This window comes from Schistocerca piceifrons, chromosome 1 (assembly GCF_021461385.2).
Source record: "Schistocerca piceifrons isolate TAMUIC-IGC-003096 chromosome 1, iqSchPice1.1, whole genome shotgun sequence".
NCBI lineage: Eukaryota > Metazoa > Arthropoda > Insecta > Orthoptera > Acrididae > Schistocerca > Schistocerca piceifrons.
This window is the reverse complement of record NC_060138.1, coordinates 684,814,137-684,841,890: the sequence shown is the minus strand read 5'-3', so window position 1 is coordinate 684,841,890 and position 27,754 is coordinate 684,814,137. Positions and strand designations below refer to the sequence as shown.

Sequence of the window (27,754 nt, the reverse complement as noted above, 5' to 3'; positions counted from 1 at the left end):
TAGAGCTCAGTGTTTTAACCAATGTGCGTTCCCTCCAGGTTCCAATCTGAGCATCTGTGAACGCACATCTTCCAGCTAGAACGAACTGAAACGAATGCTACATGGCGTCCCTATCAGTAGAGCCAAATTTGGTGTTGGATCAGAAAGAAAAACTCGAAATGTTTTAAATTCTACACCTGCATCTGTTTTGCATTGTTGGCTTCTTTAATTATCTGCTACGTGAATAAGTCTGAAAAAGAAATGGTGGGTAGATTAAATGGAGATCTTATTAAACGCTGACCTTTCGCTGTTGTTCATTATGTGCAATGTTAATATGTAAAAGGACGAAATATAAAGGACAAAAATCAACACAGTTCGATACTTTACGCCGTAACTTTGGTCGTTAGAAAGATGGAGAGGAGAGTAGAAAGAAAAAAGACGGTCACTCACCTTGAAGCCCTTGTACCACTCTTTGATGGTGGCCTCGTCGTAACGCGTGTGCGACTTGAGGAAGTCCATGTCCTCCTTGGACAGCTTGTCCTTGCTCCCGAAGCAGCCCATGCTGGCGGCTTGGCGGCCCGCCGACCCCGACCTGCAACAGCACGCCGCGCGGTGGTGGTGGGTCAGCCGGCAACTGGGGAATAGGAGTAGGGACCAGGGAGGGGCAGCGGCGGCCCGGCCGCCAACACTTCCCCAGAGTTGGGCCGCAACTCCGTCCACACAGCGGCCCTCAGAGGCGCAACAATTCTGTTCGCATTACAGCAGCAAACATCCCAGTCAGTGCGGCGGCGACGGCGCACCGCCGTGTTCTACGGCCGGAACCAAGGGATACACGTGGCGCTGATCCTCACACCGTGACAAGGGAAACTTTTACTAGTTATTCAACCAATGTAAGCAGACCAGATTCTTCTAACTGGGGAAAAAGGTCCCTAATTTTTGGTGTCCATACTGATAATAATTTACACAGTAAAAAAAACTATTTTTGAACTCCTGAAACAATTCAGTTTTGGCGCTCTTCCTCACAACACACTTCAATACACACAAAATGCACCTAAAAAGTTCAATGAACAGTATCATAAAACGAACAAACCAAAATACAAAACGAACTAGCGTTTGCCAATCCGAGAACGGATAGTTTCTCGATTTCAAAGTCTAATCGAGAATTCACGTCGATCGCTCGAACGGCTTATGTAAGGACAAAATAGTCAGTTTCACGTTGCGGATCGACTGTGGCCAGCAGCACTTGAGACCAGAACAACAGTTGTTGCGTGTTCTCGTAAAATCTCTGAAGCTAGAACTATTGTTATGTTCACCGTTGGCTGTCAGAAATTTTACACAGTTAAACTTCATTACATCTAGTATATTACTGGCAAGTTTTGGGCTATGCCCATTTTCAAACGTTTGCTATATCAAACATCAACCAGCTTCAGCAGTCAACTGTTTTACCTATTTATCTTGTATTAGCTTGTTGATATTTGATACTGCAGACACGCGAAAGTGACCACAGGTCAAAACTGGCCAATAATGTACACTCAAGCGCCCAAGAAACTGGTATAGGCATACTTATTCAACTACAGAGGTATGTAAACAGGCATAATACGGCTCTGGGGTCGGCGACGTCTATATAACACAACAAATGTCTGGCGCAGTTGTTAGACCGATTACTGCTGCTGCAATGGCAGGTTATCAAGATTTAAGTAAGTTTGAACATGGTATTATAGCGCTGCACGAGCGATGGGACACAGCATCTCCGAGGTAGCAATGAAGTGCGGATTTCCTCGTACGATCATTTCAGAAGTGTACCGTGAATTTCAGGAAAACGGTAAAACATCAAATCTCCGCCAACGCTGCGACCGGAAAAAGATCCTGCAAGAACGGGACCGACGACGACTGAAGAGAAATGCGACCGGAAAAAGATCCTACAAGAACGGGACCAAAGACGACTAAAGAGAATTGTTCAACGTGACAGAAGTGCAACCCCTGCGCAAATTGCTGCAGATTTCAATGCTGGGCCATCAACAAGTGACAACATGCGCGCCATTCAACGGAAACATCGTCGATATGGCCTTTCGGAGCCGAAGGCCCACTCGTGTACCCTTCATTACTGCCTCGCCTGCTCCTGTCAACACCGACATTGGACTGTTGATGACTGGAAACATGTTGCCTGATCGGCAAGTGTCGTTTCAAATTGTATCGAGAGGATGGACGTGTACGCATATGGAGACAACCTCATGAATTCACAGGCCCTGCACGTCAGCAGGTGGCTGTTCAAGCTGGTGGAGGATCTGTAATTGTGTGGGGCATGCGCAGTTGGTATGGGACCCCTGATATGTCTAGAAACGACTCTGACAGGTGACACGTACGTAAGCATCCTGTCTGATCACCTGCATCCATTCAAGTTTATTGTGCATTCCGACGAACAGCAGGGGAATGCGACACCCCACACGTCCAGAATTGCTACACAGTGACTCCAGGAATACACTGCTGAGTTTAAATACTTTCGCTGGTCACCAAACATCCCAGACATGAACATTATTGAGCACATCTGGCATACCTTGCAACGTGCTGTTCAGAAGAAATCTCCATCCTGTCGGACTGTCGGTCTCTTACGGATTTATGGACATCCCTGCAGGATTCATGGTGTCAGTTCCCTCCAGCACTATTTCAGATATTAGTCCAATCCATGCCACGTCGTGTTGCGTCACTTCTGCCTGCTCGAGGGGGCACGATATTAGGCATGTGTACCAATGTCTTTGGCTCTTCAGTGTATTACATTGTATAATAAGATTCACCTGTGTAAAAAATTTCTGATAGTCTACGGCTGACATAACAATGGTTTTAACATTCAGAAATTACGTTGAGGCTGTGGATCCACACATGAGGAAATTAATGGTTCTCTTGACAATTCCCTGTATTCGGATGTGTATCCGCTTCCGTTTCTTTCGTTTCTTTACAGCTGTCCCTTACTATCGGAATTAGGGTAACCGTTTTCGCTTGTTTGTCGTTGAAAAGAGAAAGAACGCTGCACAAAAAAAGATGCATGTAAGAAAACAAATTTTCTATCGTGCACACTTCGTATTATTTGCCTTAACATAACCTATACAACCGAGCGAGGTGGCGCAGTGGTTAGCACACTGGACTCGCATTCGGGAGGACGACGGTTCAATCCCGTCTCCGGCCATCCTGATTTAGGTTTTCCGTGATTTCCCTAAATCGTTTCAGGCGAATGCCGAGATGGTTCCTTTGAAAGGGCACGGCCGATTTCCTTCCCAATCCTTCCCTAACCCGAGCTTGCGCTCCGTCTCTAATGACCTCGTTGTCGACGGGACGTTAAACACTAACCACCACCACCACCATAACCTATACAATTCGCTAAGAACTGTTCCAGAAATTTTGAATAGTTATTATGAAAACGAATGGAGGAGAAAATAATGTAAAAACAACTTCTGATGAAAATATTGTAGCTGTTCATCAATTTAATTCTGAAGTTAGGTTATCAAAAAGCTAAAAAGACCTATTAAAACAGAACAAAATGTGGTTATTTTCGCTATCTAGCGGCTAGACACGGTTCCGAAAAGCTAGACATTTACGACTAACGTCTGCTGCATGGCTGAAGTCTATGATACACCCCATCAGCAAGGTCGTACTGCTCAAAGCTCCCGGATCTCTAATGTGTATTCAAATTCGTTTGGTCCACCAAAAATAGATTTCTTGATTCTTTGAGGTTCTCGATTTTGCGCATTACTAAACAAAACATCTTTATTCGTCCTGTCAGTAATATCCACTGGCCAAAACTCACTTAGCAACGTTTATAAATCTGCTCTTAACTGTCAGCGAAGACTTATTTTGCCACCTAGTGAACCACTGAAGATATCAAATACCGCTGAATGTGAGGTCCGGTCCGACCTACGCCTTGGTTTGACGCAAATGTTCAGTCTTTTTCTTTTCGTCCCGAAAGCGATTTAACAGGTGAACTGCTCACGGTGTTCCGTCATCTACATTTGGACACACATCTAACGGATCTTCATCGACGTTTCTTGCAGTTAGTAATAAAATTCGATATTTACGCCTTGACCCATAGCAATACGAGAAATCATTTTCAAACTCGTACGTTCGACTGGCTTCAATGAACAAGCTGCCTTAGCTTAATCGGTTCCACATGCTAAACACCCATTTCGGCATCAGTTGACATTTAAGTATTAGCTTGTTTACCACACTTTTTAGACGCAAATTATCACACCAAAGAAAGGTAGCAACACGTCCTTGTTTGTGGCGCGCACAACTGTAATATACTAAGGAGAAAGTAGCATCATGATAACGAACGACATACTACAACAGAAAGCAACATCAAAATAGGGAGAGAGAGTGAATTTTTACAGCATAGCAGACTCTACCTCCTGAGAAAACAAACCCTTGGGAGAAAAAATAAGGCAGAAAACACCGTCAATACGAAACAGGTGAGGTAATGATAAATACACAAGTATTTTAGACATACAGCAAAATGATGCTAACATGGAAAATATTTTCTTGTCTAGCTGGTTCTTTGACCACTCGGTGTTTCGATTTTACGTTAATTTTGTTTTTCCACACTCTCGTAAACGACCGAGCTGCTACTGAAAAACTTCTGAACTGAGACACATCGCCACCACGCACGAAGCGTTTAATGGGCAGCATCTAGTACTGACTAGTCAACCGTAACTCTAGAAACGACACGTAGAGAAAGGACCGTCAAAAGCGTGCACGTTTACGCATCATAAGGCAGGAACACAGGAGATGCCAGGGCAGACCGCGGAGGCTGGAATGCGTTCGCCGTATACGCCTCTGCGCTCCGTACCCTTGACCCATCCGCGTTGAGGCGTGTCGTGACAGCCGCATAAGACAAAACACCACTCGACGTACATATGACACGCATTGTACTATTTGGCAAATCTCACTTAATCACAACGCTGTCGATTATCGCAGTCCCTTTCCTCATATAATGGACAATCTTCTACCCAAAAATCATATACAGATACCTTGCGTTCGTACGACAAGCAGTACGATTCGTTGTACCACCTGTAAGGCTTGTTTTTTCACTGCATACCCAATTCATTTATGCAGCAGTAAGTCGAACAGATCAATGCAATAAACAAATTATACATGTTCTTGACTAGCAGTATTTCCACACTTTTCACGAATTAAACACACCTGATCTGGAATGTGCAGGGAACGCGTCTGCTCCATCGTCAGGCAGTGGGATATGCATAGTGAGTCAGCTGCTCCTACTTACGGCTTTTATGCAACCCAAAACGCCTTCAAAAACCACACGTGGGATTTTCGTATTCTCTCACTCGCTACACGCCAACTATTAGTCCTACAGAAAAAAATTAACAGCACCTTTTTATAGGAAATTTAATACAGATAAATTTTATGCTTGGATACATTTTCACTGAACACCATGGTTTTCGAGTTATTCACGAAAAATGCGTTTGAGAGTCACTTTCACTCGTTTTTCTTGAGCGGCTCGAAAAATATATGCAAGTAGAAAATTTAGCTAGGTTAAATTTCCTACGAAAAGGTCATTTTTTCTTCTTCTGTAGGACCAATAGTTAGCACGTAGCGGGCGAGAGAATCTAAAAATATCGTGTGTTGTTTTCGAAGCTGTTGCAGGTCACATAAAACCCACAGGTAACTGAATCATCCCTTATACTGCAAGATTTGCAAGAGTGCTTGGAGGAATAACCGCGAAATAAGCTGCAGTATACAGTTTTGAATGCGTGTGTTGTATGTCCTCCTAAGAATTGCGATCTGTATCGTCATGAGAAGAAGCCTGTTTCCCTCATTGCCACGCACTGCAGACATATCACTGTGATGTTCATTTCAACATAACACAACGGCAGCACGGTGAGTTTAGCTTCGATCAGACTGACGGTGAACAGCTTTTTGTGTATGACCGACTTTCACGTCGATCAGCTTGTCCGTATCTGATGTAACAGTACCTTGAATAATTTTCACTCTGCAGCGGAGTGTGCGCTCATATGAAGCTACCTGGTAGATGTAAACCGTGTGCGGACCGAGACTTTAATTCGGAACTGTTTCTCGGGGGCAAGTGCTCTACCAACTGAGCTACCGAAGCACTACTCATGGCCCGTCCTCACAGAAAAATCATAACAGTACCGGTTTGAACACTAGATTTGAAAGAGCCTCCTTACAAGTTACACATACCTTACTGTTGTGCACGAATGTTTGTTGTCTTTTATGGTCCGGTATCTCAGTAAACTACGAATGATTGAGCAGAAACATGTACAACACAAACGTGATCCGTGAAACAGACGAATATAATTTTCAGCTATGGAGCATAAAACATAACTAGCAAACCAGATATCCTGAACTTCAGCAAACAGGTGTTGATGATGATGATAATAATAATGTTGCAGTAGCAGCAGCAGTTTTAGCAATAGTAATAGTAGTGTTTAGTGTCAGAATACCTAAGTTTGGTAGTGTAACACAGAAGGTTAGAAACTCAAATCTTACGGCCCAAATATAACTTTCAGAGAATTTGTCCAGAAACGCCAGTCATGATCTTATTCGAATCTTTAAAGGTACAATGCGCACGACATAACTTATACTAGTAAATACGAGGAGCAGTTTGAAGTTCCTTGAAGTCACTACGTTCGGCTGGTATGTCAAGGAACTATATCTCTTAAAATTTTGTTTTTGTGCGGATGAACAGCTTTCAAATGCTTCATAAAAGAAAACATGGTCCGTAGTAGCCTATAATGTAGACGACCTATATTTAAATCGTGCGATTACCTAACTTCGACGACTTATCGTTTTCAGGCACCTTGGTATTTGGATAAAGACGCTGAGGTTGAACGAATGTGTACGCTTCAATAGCAAGTGTCTGCAAAAGAAGGTGATACCGAGGTGCTTGAAATTAGGTAACCGCACGATTTAAATAAAGATTGCTCACATTAGAGCCTATTACGAACCAGGTTTGCTTTCATTAACTGTATTTCTTGAGATGGTCTTATATTTTCCAACATTGCTTCTCAAGAGATTTTGTGTTAGTGTGTTTGTCCATTGCCGGCCGGGGTGGCCGAAGGTTCTAGGCGCTACAGTCTGGAACCGCGCGACCGCTACGGTCGCAGGTTCGAATCCTGCCTCGGGCATCGATATGTGTGATGTCCTTACGTTAGTTAGGTTTAAGTAGTTCTAAGTTCTAGGGGATTGATGACGTCAGAAGTTAAGTCCCATAGCGCTCAGAGCAATTTGAACCATTTTTTTTTTTCGTTTGTCCATTCCGCTGATGTTTGGGAGATGGGGATACAGACGGAAAACTATATCTATGGGGTACATAGCTCTTGCTTTTCGTGGACTTGACATAATTATGACGATAGTCTATCTGTGACACAACGTACATACGAGAAAGTTTTGCTGGAGTTACGACTTACAGGCAAGGTAGATATCAAAATACAGTATGGATCCTATTCAGGTCTACTTTTAACGTCTCGAAACTTTGCAGTCACCTCTCAGCGTAAATCTAGAGGACAATGGTCAGTAAATATTGCTTTGAAACACCTGGTAACCCTTCTGCTGGTTTCGTTTAAGTCTGGGCCACACATAAGCACTGACCTTGCCTATTCGACCGCACAGAAACATCAAGTCAGTGTTAAGGTCTCAAATACAGTTCGAATGCCTAATCATTTGCTAGAGACATACGTTTCCAGAGGACGTTCTGAAAAGTGTTGACACACTGTTTTTGTACGCTGAAGGCTGATACAATACCAAGGAGTGAGGTCGTGCTCCACTCGTCAATACCGCCTCCTAGACGCAGCTGGCTACTGGCTTCTCGATTTTCACGACGAAATGCACACATCTGGGTTTTTCAAAATTCTGTAGTGGCCTGTTCTATGGTAATACAACATTGTTACGAGTCTGAAAACCATGTCAGCAGCGAACATGAAGCTTCCTGCGTCAAGAGATCTTGCTTGTCATTCCTGTAGATGGGAACTCTTTGGAACGACATCACGAGGGAACGTGTAGCAAAAGTTACGTAAACACTCCCTAAAAACTACACAGTGGTTTTGGCGTACTGAAAACGGAATTTTGTCTGTTGCGAGGAAAGCTGGCGCAAGCCAGTGCAGCTGGCGACCTTGGCATTATGTGAGCGGGAGAAGCGCGAGGCAGTGCACCGCATGCCGCTGGCTGCTGGCCGCACGGTGCGTACTGGGGGAGAGGGGCCGGAGCCGAGGCCGGCCGCAGATACGCTCCGCGGGCGGCTCGCGGCGGGCGTCGCTGCGTTCCGGCGGGCACAGCCGACCGGTTCTGGGCCCCGACACGGCGTCGTAAATCTCGAGCACGGGCCGACGCCAGCACAGCCCACCTGTATTTCGCCACAGCCCACAGTGACTGCAGCATCCCGCATGTCTGCTACTTGCCGAACGAACTTCTAGTTCTTGTCGGTGGCAGCTACTTTGTGTACGATATAATCAAACAAAATGCACTCTTGGTTGCGTACTTTTGTTAGCAGGGTACACAGGGTGAGTCAAAAGGACTTAAAACTTTAGAATGATATAGAAATTTATTGACATAACTTACATAATCACTAGCTGTCATTTTGTAGCAAAACATCTCACGTTTGATTCACGTAGTTCATCAGTACTCCATTCCGCCACCAGAAGCGCCAGCGTAGTGCACAGTTAAAATAGCTACTTTCGCAGGAGCGTAGCGCGCTCCGCTGTGTGCTTTGGTTTTATGAAAACTTTTTATTCCACCGATCGATGAAGATGAACGAGATGGGATGATTTGCTACCAGCAAGATGGTGCACCACCTCATTTCCTCACGGAAATTCCATTTTGACTAACCCTGTAGATTTAAGCACACCGAACAAAAAAAAATCGATCTTTCCACGGAGCTATCACACTGATACTGTGTTGCGATAATGGCTGCAATTCGGCAAGGAAGAGAGCTGGCTGGCTGGCTCTGAGCACTATGGGACTTAACATCTTAGGTCATCAGTCCCCTAGAACTTAGAACTACTTAAACCTAACTAACCTAAGGACATCACACACATCCATGCCCGAGGCAGGATTCGAACCTGCGACCGTAGCAGCCCCGCGGTTCCGCACTGCAGCGCTAGAACCGCACGGCCACCGCGGCCGGCAAGGAAGAGAGTCCACGTGTTTTTTCAGGTATGCCGTATCCACCTGAAGCCACTTACTGACGTATAAATCCCACAGAGCTACAAAACCGGGCCGGCCGGTGTGGCCGAGCGCTTCTAGGCGCTACAGTCAGGAAGCGCGCGACCGCTACGGTCGCAGGTTCGAATCCTGGCTCGGGCATGGATGTGTGCGATGTACTTCGGTTAGTTAGGTTTAGGTAGTTCTAAGTTCTAGGGGACTGGTGACCTCAGAAGTTAAGTCCCATAGTGCTCAGAGCCATTTGAACCATTTTTTACCAAACCGGCAAGTTTCAACCGCAGTTCCAATCAGCCCAACACACTGTGACTTCTTCGGCTTTCCCAGCATAAGAAGTCCTCAGGTTTGCTGCCGGATCCTAAAATCAATATAATTTAATTTTTCGGCGCCCTAACTTATGCTGGGGGTAACGTTTAAGATTGAGAGAATTTTCAGGCATTTTAACATCCACATTCCAAGATTAGGGCACTAGTCGGCGCTGTGAAACGAAGCCTGGCGTACATTAAATTTTGTGTCTGTGTGAGAAGGCTTATGTCAGCCGTTCGATTCGCACAGTTCAGGATAGGCGACAGTCCATCGCCGTCACAGGAGAATACAACAAATGGAAAAAAATAGGCGGTATCAAAGCTTTGCATCAACGAGCAACCCAAGATGAAATCTGACGGGACTGTGAAAGTTGCCTGTACTTCTGGTTTTGGAAACAGCGTTATTTATAAAAAGGCAATTGAAATTAGGTTGGCAAACAATTTGATTAACAGAGACATGGTCTTCCTCTTAACAGGAGGTGAAACCCCATACTATCCCGCATCAAAACTCCACTTTCGTCGGTGCAGTTAGCCCCTAGTGTTTGGAAAATAGCCTTGAGTGCGATATAAGGTAGCTGCCTCCGGACTATGCTACCAGCCCAGTGTTACTGGACAGCGACTGTGATGAGCAGTGCATGTGACGTGTACGTTACGGAGGCCTGCACAGGACGACAATTTGCAGTTTTCGCACCAGTTTTCAGCGGGACTCAACAGCAGTACCGCTCACCTAAAGATGGCGGGCAGCTGGATCGTCGATATATTGAATCATGTTGATTTTAGGATCCGGTAGCAAACCTGAGGAGGCTTTCAAGCCCCAGACTTTTTCTATGGGATTAAGATCGCGTGATTTAGCGAACCAGCCAACGTGCGACGGATGCGTGACAGATCGTCAAACAAGGAACATATTCGCCCAATCTTGTGAACATGGTTGTTGTCAAAACGGAAGACCCCAGTGTCCACAGCATACTTGTCATGAATAAGTAGAAAAGAGGCCAGCACGTGGTCACCGTGAATGTTGAAATAAGCATCCTGGTTCATGTTCATGGTAACAGGAATGACGGGCCCAAGTGATAACGCGAAAAACACCTCCAAAACATCTCAAAACCACCTCCAGGCTGACAGAGAACCTCCACGCACCGCAGTTTAGGCTGCCGCGGGACCCGACGCCACGCATCATCTGAAAAGAGACGAAACCGTGACTCGTGGGATCACACCACACGCCTGCCATCAGCTAGTACACAGTTTCTGTGTTGTTCGGCGAACTGAACAGGTGCACCTTTACCTGCTGCTGTCAGTTACGACCTGTCGCAAAATACTCGACTCTAAATGTCTATTATAAGCAGTTTCCACCTCAAAGTCTGAACGGAAACTAGTTCCAGTGGACCTGCATCTAATTACACAGCTATTTCTGTTGGGTTTCAAACCAATTGCCACTGACAAGAAGTATCACTCGTCTACGGGTCGTGTCTATACACAGTTCACTTGCAGGTCTCTGGTCGTGCATTCGTACTTTTAAATTTGGAGTGTGTACTACGATAGGACTCACTTACCTCCACTTTTTTCCACTTCGCAATTAGACTGAACACAGCTTGTCACACTACATAAAAATACTTTATTACATGTTACTGTACAAGACACTTAAAGCTACCCACCATCTGCGGCCATACGGGTCTGCTCGCTGCTGTGTCTCCAGGTTCCCTGAGGCCCCCACTCTCAACGGCCGCTCAGCCGAACCTGCGTGCCCAAGAACTTGGAAGGTCCAGTTCCACACATCCAAAGTTACAATACTCCCAACAGTGTGAATTAGGGAACTCAACACTGTCGGATAGGATAATTTTACGACCACATCTTGTATAGCTGTGAGTGATACTTCAGTCTTGATACAAACATTGGCCGGTCCGTGCTGATACAACATCAAACCGAGCAACTTCATTCACGGTGTGATCATGGTCACGTCCAAACCAGATAGCTCTGTCTCCGCGTCGAGCTTTCTTACTGCGGTGATTCCATTTAACCATTGATACATATGCACCCTACACTGCTAGACTTACACGACATCGGTGGAGTGTCACAGGAGTGCCTGGTACCAGTTCTACATCGTGTACAGCGCTCTGAAGCAACCAGTGTGCTCTTTTATGTGGGCTACAGAGTTTCGTCTGGCAAGGTCAGAAGTGTGTCGTGTGTATACTTTTCGTTTACTACATTACCTTCTGTGTAAGATGTGGACTGAGCGCAGCTCACAAGTCACCTGATACACACTGGCGAGCGCGGAATATAGGCTGACTCACAGCGACTGATTCATCAGGAATGAAAAATGGGAAAATCATCAGTTTCCAGAACAAGAGGAGACGTTCTTCTGAAACGACAGTTTTTCAACTGTTTGCAGGTGGATGTATGTAGCGCAGTAGCCCAAGCGTTATTCAAACCCTCATGGGGGAGACAATCTAGAAATTAGGTGCTTGTCGACGTCGTTCTATTTATAAAGTCGACGTCGTTCTATTTATAAACGCGTCCATTCTTTTCTGTGAAATTATTTTCGGTTTTTGCCGTTGATAATCTCAGTAGAAGAGCCTGAACTTCGTCTAATGCACACAAATGCTACCATTATGGGACACTGAAGTGCCATCAGTCAACTAGCGTAACCTCAAAAACTGCAAAACAAACTCGGTATTTGTTTCTTACTTGTTGACTGTGAGGTTAATACAGAAGGAAATGAGCTACATTAACCGAGGTAAAAATAATTTTGGCTGTGATATTCGCAGAAGGTAAATTTTTCATTCAGTACTAACTTCTTCTGCTTTTTATTAAAATCGTTCATTCCCTACACGCAGGAGCTGGACGAGCTGTTGTAGAAATTTGTTCTGTTCAGCGTAATGTTCCAGAAGGCTGGGAGGGGGCTAGAGGGTTCCCAATTGGAGATATGCGGGAGGAATTTATAGTCCCATCATTCGGCTAGTAACGAACGCAGATCTCGCTAAAACTTGTTAGGAACCGAGGGTTTGGAACTACTTCAATGTAATTACGTATACATGAAGCGGTTTACAGTTTTAGGCCAGTAGCACGACTGGGGGCGCGCGAAAAACCATCTAAACGTTTTAGTATCTGTGGACTACGAGGCAGATATGGATATTTTATTTTCGAGTAACGGCTTATCACGGATTTACTACACGATGCTGTGTATCTTGGTTGGTTGGTTGGTTGTTTTTGGGGAAGGAGACCAGACGGCGAGGTCATCGGCCTCATCGGTTTAGGGAAGGAAGGGGAAGGAAGTCGGCCGTGCCCTTTGAAAGGAACCATCCCGGCATTTGCCTAGAGCGATTTACGGAAATCACGGAAAACCTAAATCAGGATGGCCGGACGCGGGATTGAACCGTCGTGCTCCCGAATGCAAGTCCAGTGTCTAACCACTGCGCCACCTCTCTCGGTGCTGTGTATCTCCTCCGGTTCCAGTTACTGGGATCCACAAAATTATACAGTTAATTACTCGAAAAAAATTGTATTTAATTAAGTTATTAAAACTGACTACCTTAAATTTACAACTTTCATTTATTTTCCGTCGGCGCCCTGTGGAGTTATACAGTGAAATGCAAAGGCTAATTAGTTTCAGCATTATAACAGAAACGTTCTTCTTAGTTTTAAGCGACACTGACAAAGTACTGAACTAGAGTAGGTTCACAGAGTAAGCAAGCACAAGTATTTCAAGCTAATTCTGATTCTATAAACGTTAATAATATTTCTCGCAAACAGTCAAAGTAGGAAATAAGTGGTAATTGGTCGCAGGGACAACGAGGATAGAACAATCGCCAGTATTCCGTCGGTGAGACAACAAATCATGCCACGTGCCACTCTTTATCACATACCCCACTCCATTTAGTGAATATTCGGCAAACTACTTGTTTCTGATGTAAGTATGTGAAACAATATATGTGATAGGTATTTCTCGATCTTCGTCTTCACAATTTTTACGGTACAGTCGAGCACGAGATTGTGAGCGGAACACGAAGTGAGGCCTTGGAAGTCTGTCGAATACAAGGTAAACGAGTTTCTAAATATACACAACACGTGTAAAAATTATCAACGACATGAAGAAAAGCTGAAAACGGAGGTTTCCTTTCGTCTAAAATCCAAAGAGAATATCAGAATTTTTCTGATGAGGTTACGAGAGGTTGTGAAGTCGAAATATCGGGATATCGGGAAGCTGTCCCAGGAGACCTTTTCGTCCACGACACCCAAGCTAATTCTGCACAGGGTACAAATCACGACTGATGCTTCTCTTGGATACCCAATTTTGCCTCATCCCTCGTGTTCTTCTTACACGGTACCCAGTGATTTTGCCTGATTCCTCGGATCAAAAAATCATTGCGCGGCATTTACTTCCAGAATTGTAATAACGTGATTTCCTAGGCGGAACATTTCCTGAACAGCTAAACCAAAGACTTCTACAAACAGGGTCTCCGCAAAGCCATCCATTGTTGGGAAAAATGGGTCTCATTGAAGGGTGAACATGTAGAGGACGACGAACACCATCACCGATCTCAAATGGATGTTTTCTAGGTGATAAATCTTAATGACCGCCGATCGTACTCTTCTGCGAGTTACATGCTGAGCTTGTTAGGGAACGTGTTTGACTGACTCCAATAGCACAATGAAGAAGTTGACTAGAAGCAAAGATGGCTGGACAACAAAAGACTGCTAGGCAGGTAGCGAGGTAGTCGCTATATTGGCGAACAGCGCGGGGCACAAGTTTTGGAAACAAAGGTGTCGTCGGCGCACGGACGAGTCCTCAGCTCCGCGCGGTGCGCACTCCATTCCGGTACGGGTCTCTCGAGGTGCGGCGAGAGGGCTCGGCGAAGGCTCGAGGGCACACACTCACCGCCGCGCGACACTTGCTACCGCGCGGCGCCCGCTGCACAGTCCCACCGCCCCAGGTGTTACATCTTATCCAAATTACCATCCAATTAATGCAACCATCTTAAATGTCTAAAAGTGATTATCTCACCAGCAGTGAAAGGTGATCCGTCGGTAATTCTAGTAAGTCGCGCTGGCAAAACTTGGCCGAAGATCCCGAGTCAGAAGACGACAGACAATACGTCACTAATTACACTGCTCAACAAATAAGATGTTATAGAAACGAAGTGAGATAAACTATGTAGTTTTGGTACCGTTAGATGTTGCACACTACTCGAGTATATTTTACGCTCAAAAATAGTGATGATTCTGGAGGGAAAGAGCCTTTTCTCATACAGTCAGCACGGATTCAGGAGAACCTCAACTGAGACACAGACTCCGTCATTCATTCACGACATCTTGCAAACAACAGGCGCAAGTGAACAGGTAGATTCCGCCCTCCTAAATTGCTGAAAGGCGTTCGACACTGCGCCACACCGGCGACAACTTACCTTCGGGGGATCTTCACAAATACATTGCTCTGGCAAATTTAAGGACGAGCTTTATGAAACAACATAACAGCTCGTTGGAAGTGAATAATATTCGGGAACATATTGCCGGACGTCTTCCAGTGATACACAGAAAGCTGGACGTCACATGGTGTGACTATAGCGCCAAACACGGCTATCCACGCAGCACGAGGCACCTACAGGAACTGGAAAAGACTGTGTGTGTCAATTAGCGAGCAGATACGGTGCGCTGTGGCGGTGTTCTTCATTACAACATGGCCCGCACACAACGTTTGGATAATTTGGCTCAAATGGCTCTAAGCACTATGGGACTTAACATATGAGGTCATCAGTCCCCTATACTTAGAACTACTTAAACCTAACTAACCCAAGGGCATCACACACATCCATGCCCGAGGCAGGATTCGAACCTGCGACCGTAGCAGCAGCGCGGTTCCGACTGAAGCGCCTAGAACCGCTCGACCACCACAGCGGCCGGCGCTTTGGATGATTTCACAAGGGAAAGAATCACTGGGAAACAGGAATAACCAGATAAGAGAAGGAAGCCCAGGAGTTTGGTACTGCTCACAGCATTATTCCAAGTGCATGGGGAGTGTTCAAGAACACAGGCACTATTGTCCACGGTCAATTACAGCAGCAGATGGCAGCTACATTATGCAACAGGTAAGGAGAGACACACGTCAGCCAGAGGGTGTAACTGCAGCTAGATTTAACAGAACTGCAAGGCGTGCCATCTCACGCTCCACCGTGGCACGTCAACTGTACGGGGGTGATCTCCTTACCCGACGACCAGTACCTTGTGTTCCGTTGACACCCGAACATCAGCGGCACCGTTTGCTACTGTGCCCTGAGCGCAGTGACAGAAGTAACGAGGAGGGGTCGCGTGCTCTTCTCGGATGAGAGCGGGATTAAGTCTGAGGTGTGATACTGGATGTATTCTGTACGGCGAAAGGTGGGAACACGTAATGCAGTCAGGAACATTGTCAAACACGATCGTTTTGGTGGACCACGTGTTAGGGAGTGGGGAGGCATAATGCTGCATGGGCGTACTGGCCTCCAAATCTTTGAACACGGCACACTCAACAGTCAACTTGCCTGCGACACTTTACTCCCTTCATATGTGTGTCTTTTCAGAGGTGTATTCGGCTCTGACTTTATTTTTATGCATGACAATGCGCGACTGCATCGAACAGCGCACGTGGAAGAGCTTTTGGAGCGATAGGATATGGACTGCCTGCCCGTGCCGCCGATTTCAATCTCACGGAACAGCTGTGGGATACTTTATGGGGACGTAGCGCAGCACGTCAACGCGCACCAACGACCGGCCAACACCCGTCAACCGCGCTGCTGGAGGAATGGAACGCCACACCACAAGAACTCCTAACTCCTTACTGCATGGGAGCACGCAGCAGCGTATGCAATGACGTCCGGGCTGATTACAGACCCTACTACGAAGCGTGTCTCGGACTTTGTATTGTCGAGGGAATTATCATGAACGGCGGTGACTGGAGTGTAATTATTGTATTTGAATAGAAGTGATATTTCTTTTCGCCTCACTGCGTATATCTTTCAGTTATCTTCTGTACTACACTATAGCAGTTCTTTCTGTCCAAGTTTCATCCAGCAATGTAGGAGCAGTGACACATCATGGGAAAGTTACTTTCGTCCTTAAGTTTTGCTCACCACTGTATGTGACTGCCTCGAGGAAAACTGGACTACTAGATCCCAGTACGTTATACTGGATGGAGAATGTTCCGCTGGGATGCGAATCAAATCGGGTGTCCCCAAAAGAAGTGTAATAAGACCTCTAATGTTTTCACTGTGCTTAAAAGATTTATCGGATGAGATTTGTTGCACCACTAAATTGTTCGCTGACGATATTCTAGTGTACAGGAAGTATCGAAGGACGATCGTATGGAATAGCAGAAGAACTTGGATAAAATTTCTACCTTGTGTCATGAATGGGGGCTTTCCATAAATATGGATGGTTGTAAGACAGTGCCTATAACAAAGAGAAAGAACCCTGTAGTACACGATCACAAAATTAGTGGTGGACAATCTGCACATCATTTGAGTATTTACGGGTAATACTGTATCAATAGGCAATATGAAGCGGCACCATCACTTAAAAAATATATTAGAGAAGGCAAATGAATGATTTAAATTTGTTGGAAGAGTTCTGCAACGGAAATCGCGTGTAGGAGGTTAGTGTGAAAAATTCTAGAGTACTGTTCCAGCAAGGATGACAACAGACATCGAATGAATTCAGTGACACGCTGCTGAAACCGTAGCAGGTCGATACTGCCTACAAGAAAATGTAGGAGAAATAGTCGGGAAACTTAAAAGGCAATCCATGAAGAAAGACCATATAATTATCACCAACTCCTGTGGGTAAATTGATAGAATCTGTATTCGAAGAAGACTGTACGATCGTTACCACTGAACATTTCGCGTAGGGATCGTGAGAGTAAGATAGGTGAGATTAGAGCGCGTACAGAGATCTATAGAAAATCATTTTCCCCTCCTAAATATGGAAATGGAATAGGAAAGAAAATCTATAGATCGATTTGATGTAAGCTCTGCCATTAGCAGAACAGTGGTAAGCGTAGTTAACATACATATATTTAGAATTCGAAAATGTTGCCTTGAATCTTGAGGAGTGTCAGTTTTCAGACTGCGGTAATCACCTTTAATTACGCTTCTTTCATTAATATCAGACTCCACTTGTAAGCACTTCACAGCACAGGTGGTGTATGACGTATTCTCACATCGTGAAGCACCATGTGATCTGGTTCACGATCTGCGCGTCATTATGGTGTGATCAGCAGCATTGTGGCCACAGAAGAGTCTGCAGGTCTTAAGAACTGTTGTAATGAAATGTTGGTATTTCGATGCACCACGAAGTGGTTTCACGAGAATCTGCGATTAAGAGCTACATACGAAAGAAGGTTATTGAACCGTATCATCTTCATCTTTGCCTAGGTGTGGTGTGTCGTCTTCCGGAGCCTTGGATTTGCTCTGCCGCGATTGGTCCGTTTGCTTTTAAATTTCGGAGGGAGCTGCGTTCTGTGGAGAGACCTGCTCACGACGAGAGTATCGAGTGCTGCTGCCGGAGTGAGACGTGGAGTTTAGTTTCCGGTTGTGTGGCAGCGCAATGTTGCGGGAAAGGTGGTATAACTTCCTGTGGACGGACGTGATTGCTACGAGCGTGTGTACTCGGGACGGCGGCAGTCGTTCTGGACGGGCTGTGTGATAAGGAAGCTCGGCGTTTCAACTGTTGACGCGGCGTGTCCGTGTTGCTATGGCGGAACTGGGGCGATTGACATAACTCGAGTTGGTGCTGGTTGCAACCTGTCGCCGAATGCTTGTCTGCCTTCTGGACTAACGATGAGAATTTCTTGACTTGATGTGTCTCACTCAATTTCTGCCCGTGTCGTCGGATGTGTTTTGCTCTAAGGTCGTGTGCCATGGTGTTTCGCAATTTTAGTAGGCTCAGGCGTGCCCGAAATCCCGATTCAATGATCTGCTGTTATACTGACAAATGTAACAATCACTAGAAAAGAGTGTTAACTCTCTGTGCCTTAATAGCTGAACCTAGAATATTATCTGTGGTTGAAATTTTATTCTGACCCAAGTGCAATAACGATCTTGTATTTCTTACAATTTGTTGAGTCGTATTTAGTACTGGCCGTCACATTTACTAAGTCGAAGATTTACGAAGGCCAGTGGGCGTCATTAACAGTTCCTGCCTAGATAGGCGTTATATTTTGAACCATGTGTTTCAATGTTTAGTCATTTTTATTTTATGAGTTATAGAGAGTTGCTGTCATATCCTGTGTAGACGATTCGCCACGTTGGTGAAGTTTCTAGTTGTTCTGCTGGTCTGTGCCATATTGCTAAAGCAGGCAGTCCTAGCACAGCTGATTGTAAATTTTTTCTAGTGGTGAGGAGCACGGGCTGGTTTTAAGTGCTAACTCACTAACTTCAACCATTCTCAAATATTTATTACTACTGATATTCAGGCCCTTCAGGCCGAGTGGCGACGTCACTACCACTTTTTGGTTTTTAATTTTATCTTGTTAGCTTGTTTCATTAAAAAAAACTGTGGTATATGAATTTGTCTTTTGGTCTTTACTGCTCCTTTGGACGAAGTAAATTAACTGTTGGTTTCGCATTCTTGTAGCATTATCAAAACAGCATTTGTGGTTATATTTGATTGGCCCTTCTGGCCGAATGATTAAAGTCATCCCTTTCAGTAACTTATTGTATTGGTCAATAATTAATAAAAAATGTTGGGTCCTTCAGACCGTGATTATCTCATTATGTTGAATCTTAAGGTTGTCAATCTGACATTACAGTTATGAATGTTCAGCGGCCCTTCAGGCCTGAAGTTTAAAATTTTTTATTGTGTTTTGTCATTATATATGTACCAGTGCACAAGTGGTTTTTTTAATGTTTAATAAAATTAAATTGTGTTTGAAACTGTAACCTCATTTGGGTCTACACTTTCACTCCCTGCAGCCTTTGAGCTCTGCTTACCTCACGTTTTGGTTACGTTTTCCCATACCACGACGTATCAGTTATTCAGAAGTACCTTCAAGGTTCCAGAAAGCGACCGCACTCTACAAGATACACAGAAAATAGACACGTATCAATGTATAAAGCGTCTCTCCAAGTTAATATCTCACATTACTGGTGCTGAATATGGGCATCGTTTCCGACGCGACAAACGTCGAACCGCGCGTGCGTACGCAATGACGGCAACCCGCTTCGGAAATCTGTTCATTGGGTTGCCTATGTACAGGGCCGAACTAAACCAATACAACAACACGGGGTTAGGCAGATTATAAATCGTGGTCTGCAAAATAGTGTGCCCAGAAGGGAGATTAAGGATGGAAAAGACGCACCATAACGAGATTCGGAAAATGCTGAGGAAGCAGAGGCTGAGGTAGTCTCGGTTCAAAAGAGAACGCAGAAATATCGACAAACAAAAGTTAATAGAGATTCGTACGTTTGTGAGAAGATCCACGCACAAAGCATACAACTACTACTACCGTGATATCTTAGCAAAAGATCTGGCAGAGACCTCGAGAAAATTCTTGTCCTACGCAAAATCGTTAAGTGGGTCAAAGGCTCCCATCCACTCACTTGTTGGCCAGTGTGGCGTGGCAGCTGATGGCAGCAAACAAAAAGCCGAAGTTTCAAAATTCACGTTTAAGAAATCTTTCTCGCAGGATAATCGTACAAACATACTGTCATATGACCATCGAACAGACTCCCGTACGGACGACATAGCTATAACATCCCTGGTATAGAGAAATAACTGATAGAATTGTTAAAAAAGTCACCACATCCGGATGGAGCCCCAGTTAGGATCTTCATACAGTACTCCCCGGCATTGGCCACCTACCTAGCTTGCATTTATCGCGAATCTCTCGCCCAGCACAAAGTCCTACGCGACTGGTAAAAAGTGCAGGTGACTCCTGTGTATAAGAAGGGTAAAAGAACGGACCCGCAAACTTACAGACCAATAGCCGCACAATCTTTGAGTACATTCGCAGTTCGAATATAAAAAATTTCCTTGAGGCTGAGAAGCTCATGTCCACGAATCAGCACGGTTTTAGAAAGCAACGCACGTGCTAAACTCGGCTTGTCCTTTTCTCACGTGATATACTGCGAACTATGGATGAAAGGCATATTTCTAGACTTCTGGCAAGCGTTTGACACGGTGCACTATTGCAGGCTGTTAAAGGAGGTACACGCATGTGGAATAGGTTCAGAGATATCTGAATGGCTCGGAGACTTCTTAAGTGATAGAACACATTACGTTGTCCTCGACGGCGAGTGTTCGTTGGAGCCATGGGTATCGTCTAGAGTGCCCTACGAATGTGTGATAGGACCGTTCTTAATCTCTATACGCATAAATAATTTGGCTCATAGGGTGGGCAGCTATCTGTGTTTGTTTGCTGATTATGCTGTGGTGTATGGTAAGGTGTCGAAGTTAAGTGACTGTAGGAGGATACAAGATGACTTACGACAAAATTTCTAGTTGGTGTGATGAACGGCAGCTAGCTCTAAATGTAGAGAAATGTAAATTAATGTGGATGAGTAGGAAAAACAAACCCGTAATGTTCGAATACGGCATTAGTAGCGTCCTACTTCACACAGTCAGAACGCAAAGTTGAAAAGCGATATGAAAGAGAACGAGGCTGTGAGGATCGTGGTACGAAAGGCGAATGATCGACTTTGGTTTATTGGGAAAATTACAGGAGAGTGTAGTTCATCTGCAAAAGAGACCGCAACCTATTCTTGAGTACTGGTCGAGTGTTTGGTATTCGTACCAGGCCGGATTAAAGGAAGACATCGAAGAAATTCATAGGCGGCCTGCTAGATTTGTTCCTGGTAGGTTCGAATAACACGCAAGTGTTACAGAGATGCTTCGGGAACTCAAATCTGAATCTCTGGAGGGAAGCAGTCATTCTCTTCGAGGAACGCTACTGAGCATATTTAAAGAAGCGCCATCTGAAGCTGACTGCAGAGCGATTCTACTGCCTACGACATACAATGTGCATAAGGAACACTAAGATAAAATATGAGAAATAAGGGCTGATACCGAGGCATGTGAACAGTCGTTATTCCCTCGTTCTATTTGCGCTGGAACAGGAAACGAAATAACTAGTAGTGCTAAGGGGTACTATCCGCCACACGCCGTACGATGGACTGCGGAATATCTATGCAGACTTAGATGTAAATGTAGATATAGTGGACGGTTTTGTCTACATATCTGACACGCCTGCTACCTAATGGTACACTCTGCAACTACTCCACGGAGCGTATAATGGAATTGCAACATATAGAGATGCTCTATCCAGTAATATGTCTTTTTTTGTATGTCTCCGTGTTTCCGAGGAATCCCATAGGTACTTACTCAAAATCAAATGTGTGTGAATTCCTAAGGGACCAAACTGCTGCGGTCATTGGTCCCTAGGTACTTACTGTAGGAAGGTGATGAGGCTTTTGTTCGGCACTTGTTGAGACATTGCGTGTTGATTTCCGTCTCATCTTTCTGACGAAACGTCACTAAACAGACTTCGGGCGAAGGTCCTGAGACGAAAGGCAGGGGGCAATGCGTCACATGCAATGTTACATAAATGCGTCAATTATGCAGTTACCATCTGTTAAATTTGCCGTGAAGTGACATTTTCTTCCAGGAAGTGTTCAGTTACCGCGTTTCATAAAGTTCCAGACAGTAGCTTCAAACTTGAATAGACTCAGCAAGGCAAACTGTTTACACGTATCGATGCAACGGCCGTGTCGCGACGTCATCAGGCCGCTTCATAAGTTAGCAGAGCCGCGCCGACGTGTGTTAACGATCTTGTAGTGCAGAAGAGCTGGCGCTGTTTGCTTTATTTAGAACTAAGGTGCATAACTTGTCCAACAGTCGGTCTCTACAACGTCAACGTCGGCGGGACGTAAAACCCTAATTTTCCTTCCTTCCTTTCTAATATTAGTCCTCCTTTTCTGTTACATGGTTCCCCGGTATGAAGAGTTCGGCTTGCTGAGCTGGTGTGATTTCGACGCTGTTATCTGAGCCTTTACAGTCTCTAGGACACAACACGCTAGGCACATGAACACGCCTTAAACGGCAACAGAATGGCCATACACAAATATCAACAAGGATGTAAATACCAACCGTCAAAGCGTGCATTGTACGATCACACTGGTTTCCAATGTTATGACAAACTTAGCGAAAACTGAAGTAAATGCATCTTCTAACTTGAGGAATCTTAGATGACGCGTCGTTCTTTATTGAGACGGGACGTTAAACCAGTACATTCCTTCCTTCTTTGCTGGGCGAAATCATCAGACATAAAGGTTATTTCTGGAGGAGTGTTATAACGATCTTACTGCCCACGAAGTCGTTGATAATGCCTGAAGTTCCTTGAGGCTGTTCGAGGATGTTGCTCTTGTATGTACCGCGCAATAGTCGCAATCTAAGTTTACTGTAGTGAAATCCAGGAAGACCGGCAGAAGATTGACGGTTGGTACAAAGGTTAAAGCTTAACCCCAACATAAATTAATAGGGAGAAAGAAGCATTTCTGTTCTATTACAAGACTGGCGATAAACCAATAGAAACCATAACAACAGTAAAATATCTAGGAGTATAGGACCAGAGCTACCTATAGTGGAAAGACTACATAAACTACAGTGCATGTGGCGAAAGACGAGCCGTGACAGCTAACACGGGCTTGGCGGTGTGGCTGTTCCTCGCGTCTATCGCAACCAACAAGTAACGAGGTATTGCATACATGTCTACTGCTACGTGTGTGTTGCTGCAGTCTTGTACACAAATGTTGCTTTTAGCCTCGGTACCGCCAACAGCCTTTGCGTTTCAAAGTCCAAAGCTGGCAACAGCGGTGCAAGCTATCTGGCTCTCCTATCGCTGTAGAAAGTATTGTTGTAGACAGGGCAGATGCCAGGTCGTGATTCATTGGAAGAGTATTACAGAAATGTATTTTACACACGAAACGCGAATGAGAGCGCTTAGAAAACCTTATTTTGACTCATTCTTGAATATTACTTATCAGTCTGAGGCATTTATCACTATGGTCGAGATGATGTAAGAAGATCCTCGCACCACTGTTGCCATCTTTCACTCGCGAAGCGCTAACGGCTGCAGGCGAGAACAGTAGCCGCCTACAGATCTTTGACAACAGTGAGTCGTTGTCATAGAGACGTTTACAAAATCGCGTTCTGTTATTGGTTGAGGCAGCCGCGTGAAGCTGCCGCGCCCAAGCCACTGCAACTGTCCGCCGACTCAACAATAGGACTGACAGAGGAGAAGAGACGATGCTACCATGAGCAATTCGTTATATATGGAGTTTTACCGACATTCGTTCTTTCCGTTGTCACCTGGGCATTGAGTACGGAAAGGGGCAAATTATAATAGTACCGGTTGAAACCCGCGCCAAACACTATAAGGTAGCTTGCAGATTAGAGATGTTAATCGCAGATATCAAACTCAGGTACTATCTTGTCGCACACATTCAGCACTGACGGATGACGTACCGACCTTATACAGCTAGCAAAAACTCACTATTAACTGCGTGCTTACGAAGAAGACATGGGACGATTTTCTCAGCGGTGATTAATTAAAATAGGCTCCACGGAGTGAAGTCTTGAACAACAATCGCGGACATGCAAGCTCTCGTATGTCTAATCCATGGCAGTACTAGCACACCGTCGGTAGTTCAAAACGTAATGCTGGGAGTTTAAATGTGTCTTCTGCCCGGTGTGTATCTGTGTCGGCCGTTCGACAAACGAACTCTTGTATTGTGCTGTTACAGATCGTTATGGAAGCTGAAGGGAAGTACTGAGTAAAATGTGATGTCCGAGCAAACCCTCTCCAGTTCGTATAATGCCAAACTGTGTAATATCCAGCTTTTATTTTAGTTAAAGGAAGAACCTCCATTATTTTTCTTCGCAACACCTATAGCAGGCATGGAGAAGTGCAGTTCTCTAGCGAGGTAATGCTTTGAACTGCTTTTTCCGTATTTGTTGTAATCTATGTTTTATTTTGTTATGTGTTTATTAATAGTGAGCCATCCGAGAAAAAGTGGACCTCTCAATGCGCTAAGCCAGCTACTACCAGCACCTGGTACGAAACAAGGAAAACAATTAACCTCGGCAAGAATAATCTAAACTGCAATTAACAAATGTTGTTGTGGTCTTCAGTCCTGAGACTGTTTTGATGCAGCTCTCCATGCTACTCTATCCTGTGCAAGCTTCTTCAATCCCAGCACTTACTGCAACCTACATCCTTCTGAATCTGCTTAGTGTATTCATCTCGTGATCTCCGTCTATGATTTTTACCCTCCACGCTGCCCTCCAATGCTAAATTTGTGATCCCCTGATGCCTCAGAACATATCCTACCAACCGGTTCCTTCTTCTTGTCAAGCAGTGCACAAACTCCTCTTCTCCCCAATTATATTCAATACCTCCTCATTAGTTCTGTGATCTACCCATGTAATCTTTAGCATTCTTCTGTAGCACCACATTTCGAAAGCTTCTCTTCTTGTCCAAACTATTTATCGTCCATGTTTCACTTCCATACATGGCTACACTCCATACAAATACTTTCAGAAACGACTTCCTGACACTTAAATCTATACTCGATGTTAACAAATTTCTCTTCTTCAGAAACGCTTTCCTTGCCATTGCCAGTCTACGTTTTATATCCTCTCTACTTCGTCCATCATCAGTTATTTTGCTCCCTAAATAGCAAAACTCATTTACTATTTTAAGTGTCTCATTTCCTAATCTAATTCCCTCCGTATCACCCGACTTAATTCGACTACATTCCATTATCCTCGTTTTGCTTTTGTTGATGTTCATCTTATATCCTCCTTTCAAGACACTGTCCATTCCGTTCAACTGCTCTTCCAAGTCCTTTGCTGTCTCGGACTGAACTACAGTGTCATCGGCGAACCTCAAAGTTTTTATTTCTTCTCCATGGATTTTAATACCTACACCGAATTTTTCCTTTGTTTCCTTTACAGCTTGCTTACTATACAGATTGAATAACATCGGGGAGAGGCTACAAACATGTCTCACTCCCTCCCCAACCACTGCTTCCCTTTCATGTCCCTCGACATTGCTGATGATTCTTCATTTGCCAAATCAAATGAATTACGAGAAGCTTACTGCCTGCCGTCCTGTGCGGAAGAGTGTATAAATAGAAGTCGCTCTATGCAGATTTCCGGTGAAATACAGGCGAACAGCAGCGCTTTTTCTGCCACCGACCAGAGTAGCGCGCGCAGTGGTGAACACACTGGACGGGAGAACGACGGTTCAAACCTGTGTCCGGCCATCCTGACTTAAGTCTTAGGGCAAATGCCGGGATGGTTCCTCCGAAATGACACGGCCACTTTCCTTCTCCATCCTTCCCTAATCCCGGCTTGTGCTCCGCCTTTAATGACATCGTTGTCGACGGGACGTTGAACACTAATCTTCTCCTCCTCTTTTTTCCGCCCTACATTTGTGTGGGTAGCTACTGAGCATTTGCGTGTGTAATTGATAAGGTTACAAACACTGTGAAGAGTTAGCTGACATACGTCGCGCGTGGCAAAGAACTATTCTTATTAAGTTGAACCAAGAGGCAGAAGCGGTAGAAATTATGTAAAAACAAGTTTTCGTTAGGTACCCTACGACTGTATTAATTATGTGAATAAATGTTGTTTGTATTTTAAATTGAAACTAGAATGTTATCTATGAGTAGAGTAGTACTTAAAAGTCATTGTAATTAAAATGTGTAGGCAATAAAATGCATTGAAAGTTATTCGAAGAATGGTTATTATAGGAAAGGACTACATCAGGTAAGACTACTTGTAGAAATTACAAGTGAAAATAAAATTGAAACTGGAAACCAGATTAATCTGCATATTCTTTTTTAACCAAAAGCCAAATTAGATTCTTTATTTTAGTTTGTCGTACATACTGCGATATCATTAGAACGCTGTTCATTCTACTGCAGAGTACACATTACTTCTATCAGCACATTTTATATTATTCTCAGATTAAATATTTTAAGTAATTATCTTTTTATTGGCCATATGAATTCGCTTTAGGCTCAGCGTATTTAAGTTTATAATTTAATTTCAGGAACGAGAGCGATATTTTTGCGGGCAAGAAATCTTACGCTTCTCGCAATACCAAGAAACGATCGAGGTCTTAATAAAATACTTTTATTAATTCTGCTACGTCAAAAAATATTATCAGTGATTAACCAGCGTCTCGCCTCATCTTAGGCACAAACCTGCTGGCGTAAAATACGAATACAGTACCAAAAACGATGCTGCTATTCAGACTTGAATTCGGTGATCAAAAGCTTGGTTCAGCCTGCAGATGACATCGCGTATATCATGACGCAAGCTCAGAGCATATATGCCTAGCTATAATTACGGTAAGGCGTGATTTTCTTAGACACCACTGAGCTGCAAATCCATGGCGACAATGATTTAACATGAAACTAGTTGATAAATGTAAAGCAGCAATGTCTCTATAATACTACTGAAGTACTGCAACGAACTGCTGGAAAATGTGGAAATATTAGTAACTGGTCCAGAAGTGTATAACGCAATGGAAAGAATAAAAGAAAAACTTTAAGCTTGCACGGGCACACTCTGTCCAAAGGGAACAGTGCCAACGTCTAAACTCTGGCCGGCCTGCTGACGGTTTCCAGGCCAATAGTTCTCGAAATACGTCCATCTAGAAAACGAATGCTTGTCCACAGTTCTAATGGCCATCGCTCTTTCAAAAGCCTATACATTCAGACAGACAGATGTTTTGGTAACAATAGTTAGAAGTCGTGGAATGTTCGTTTCAACAACGTATACAATGACTGTGAACCACTCTGTTCTTATTGCACAGAATGAATGTGGCTATGGTTCTCGGTTTTCCATATACAATTTGTTTTATGCAATGGCATAGGCAACTTGAGGTTCAAATACTGCACTTATTCAAAAGGAACAATTGAAGGTACGTTCCAAGCATTATTTTCTCTAAGCGCAACTACACTATACTCGTAATCGTTCTGATACTTACCGGCAACACATCAACAGGGTGGGCGGAAGTAAATTGTTGACAATGATTTCAACAAAGTGAAATCTCATTGCAGTCTTCATTTGTTTGTTGGGAGATACACTGCTATTATTCAGCCGCACTGCTGCATATATCCTGTATCATTCACACTCTTGGTTCTGTAGGAACAGAGAAGGTCTTAGACAAACCTACATCAATAATATTTCATGTACTTTACACGGCGCAGAATGAGTATATTGCATTTTTTGCTTGTACACTTGTATTGTTTGGG

General features: G+C 44.3%; 1 protein-coding gene across 2 annotated transcripts in view; it reads right to left on the bottom strand.

The window, feature by feature from the left end:
- The window catches only part of LOC124709385 (neuronal calcium sensor 2), a 672,737-nt gene that overhangs the window by 256,069 nt on the left and 388,914 nt on the right, over nt 1-27,754 (bottom strand). For both annotated transcript variants that reach the window (XM_047240834.1, XM_047240835.1), the window contains one exon: nt 430-571. In XM_047240834.1, coding sequence (XP_047096790.1) covers nt 430-571 — 142 coding nt within the window. The remainder of the gene's footprint in view (nt 1-429; nt 572-27,754) is intronic.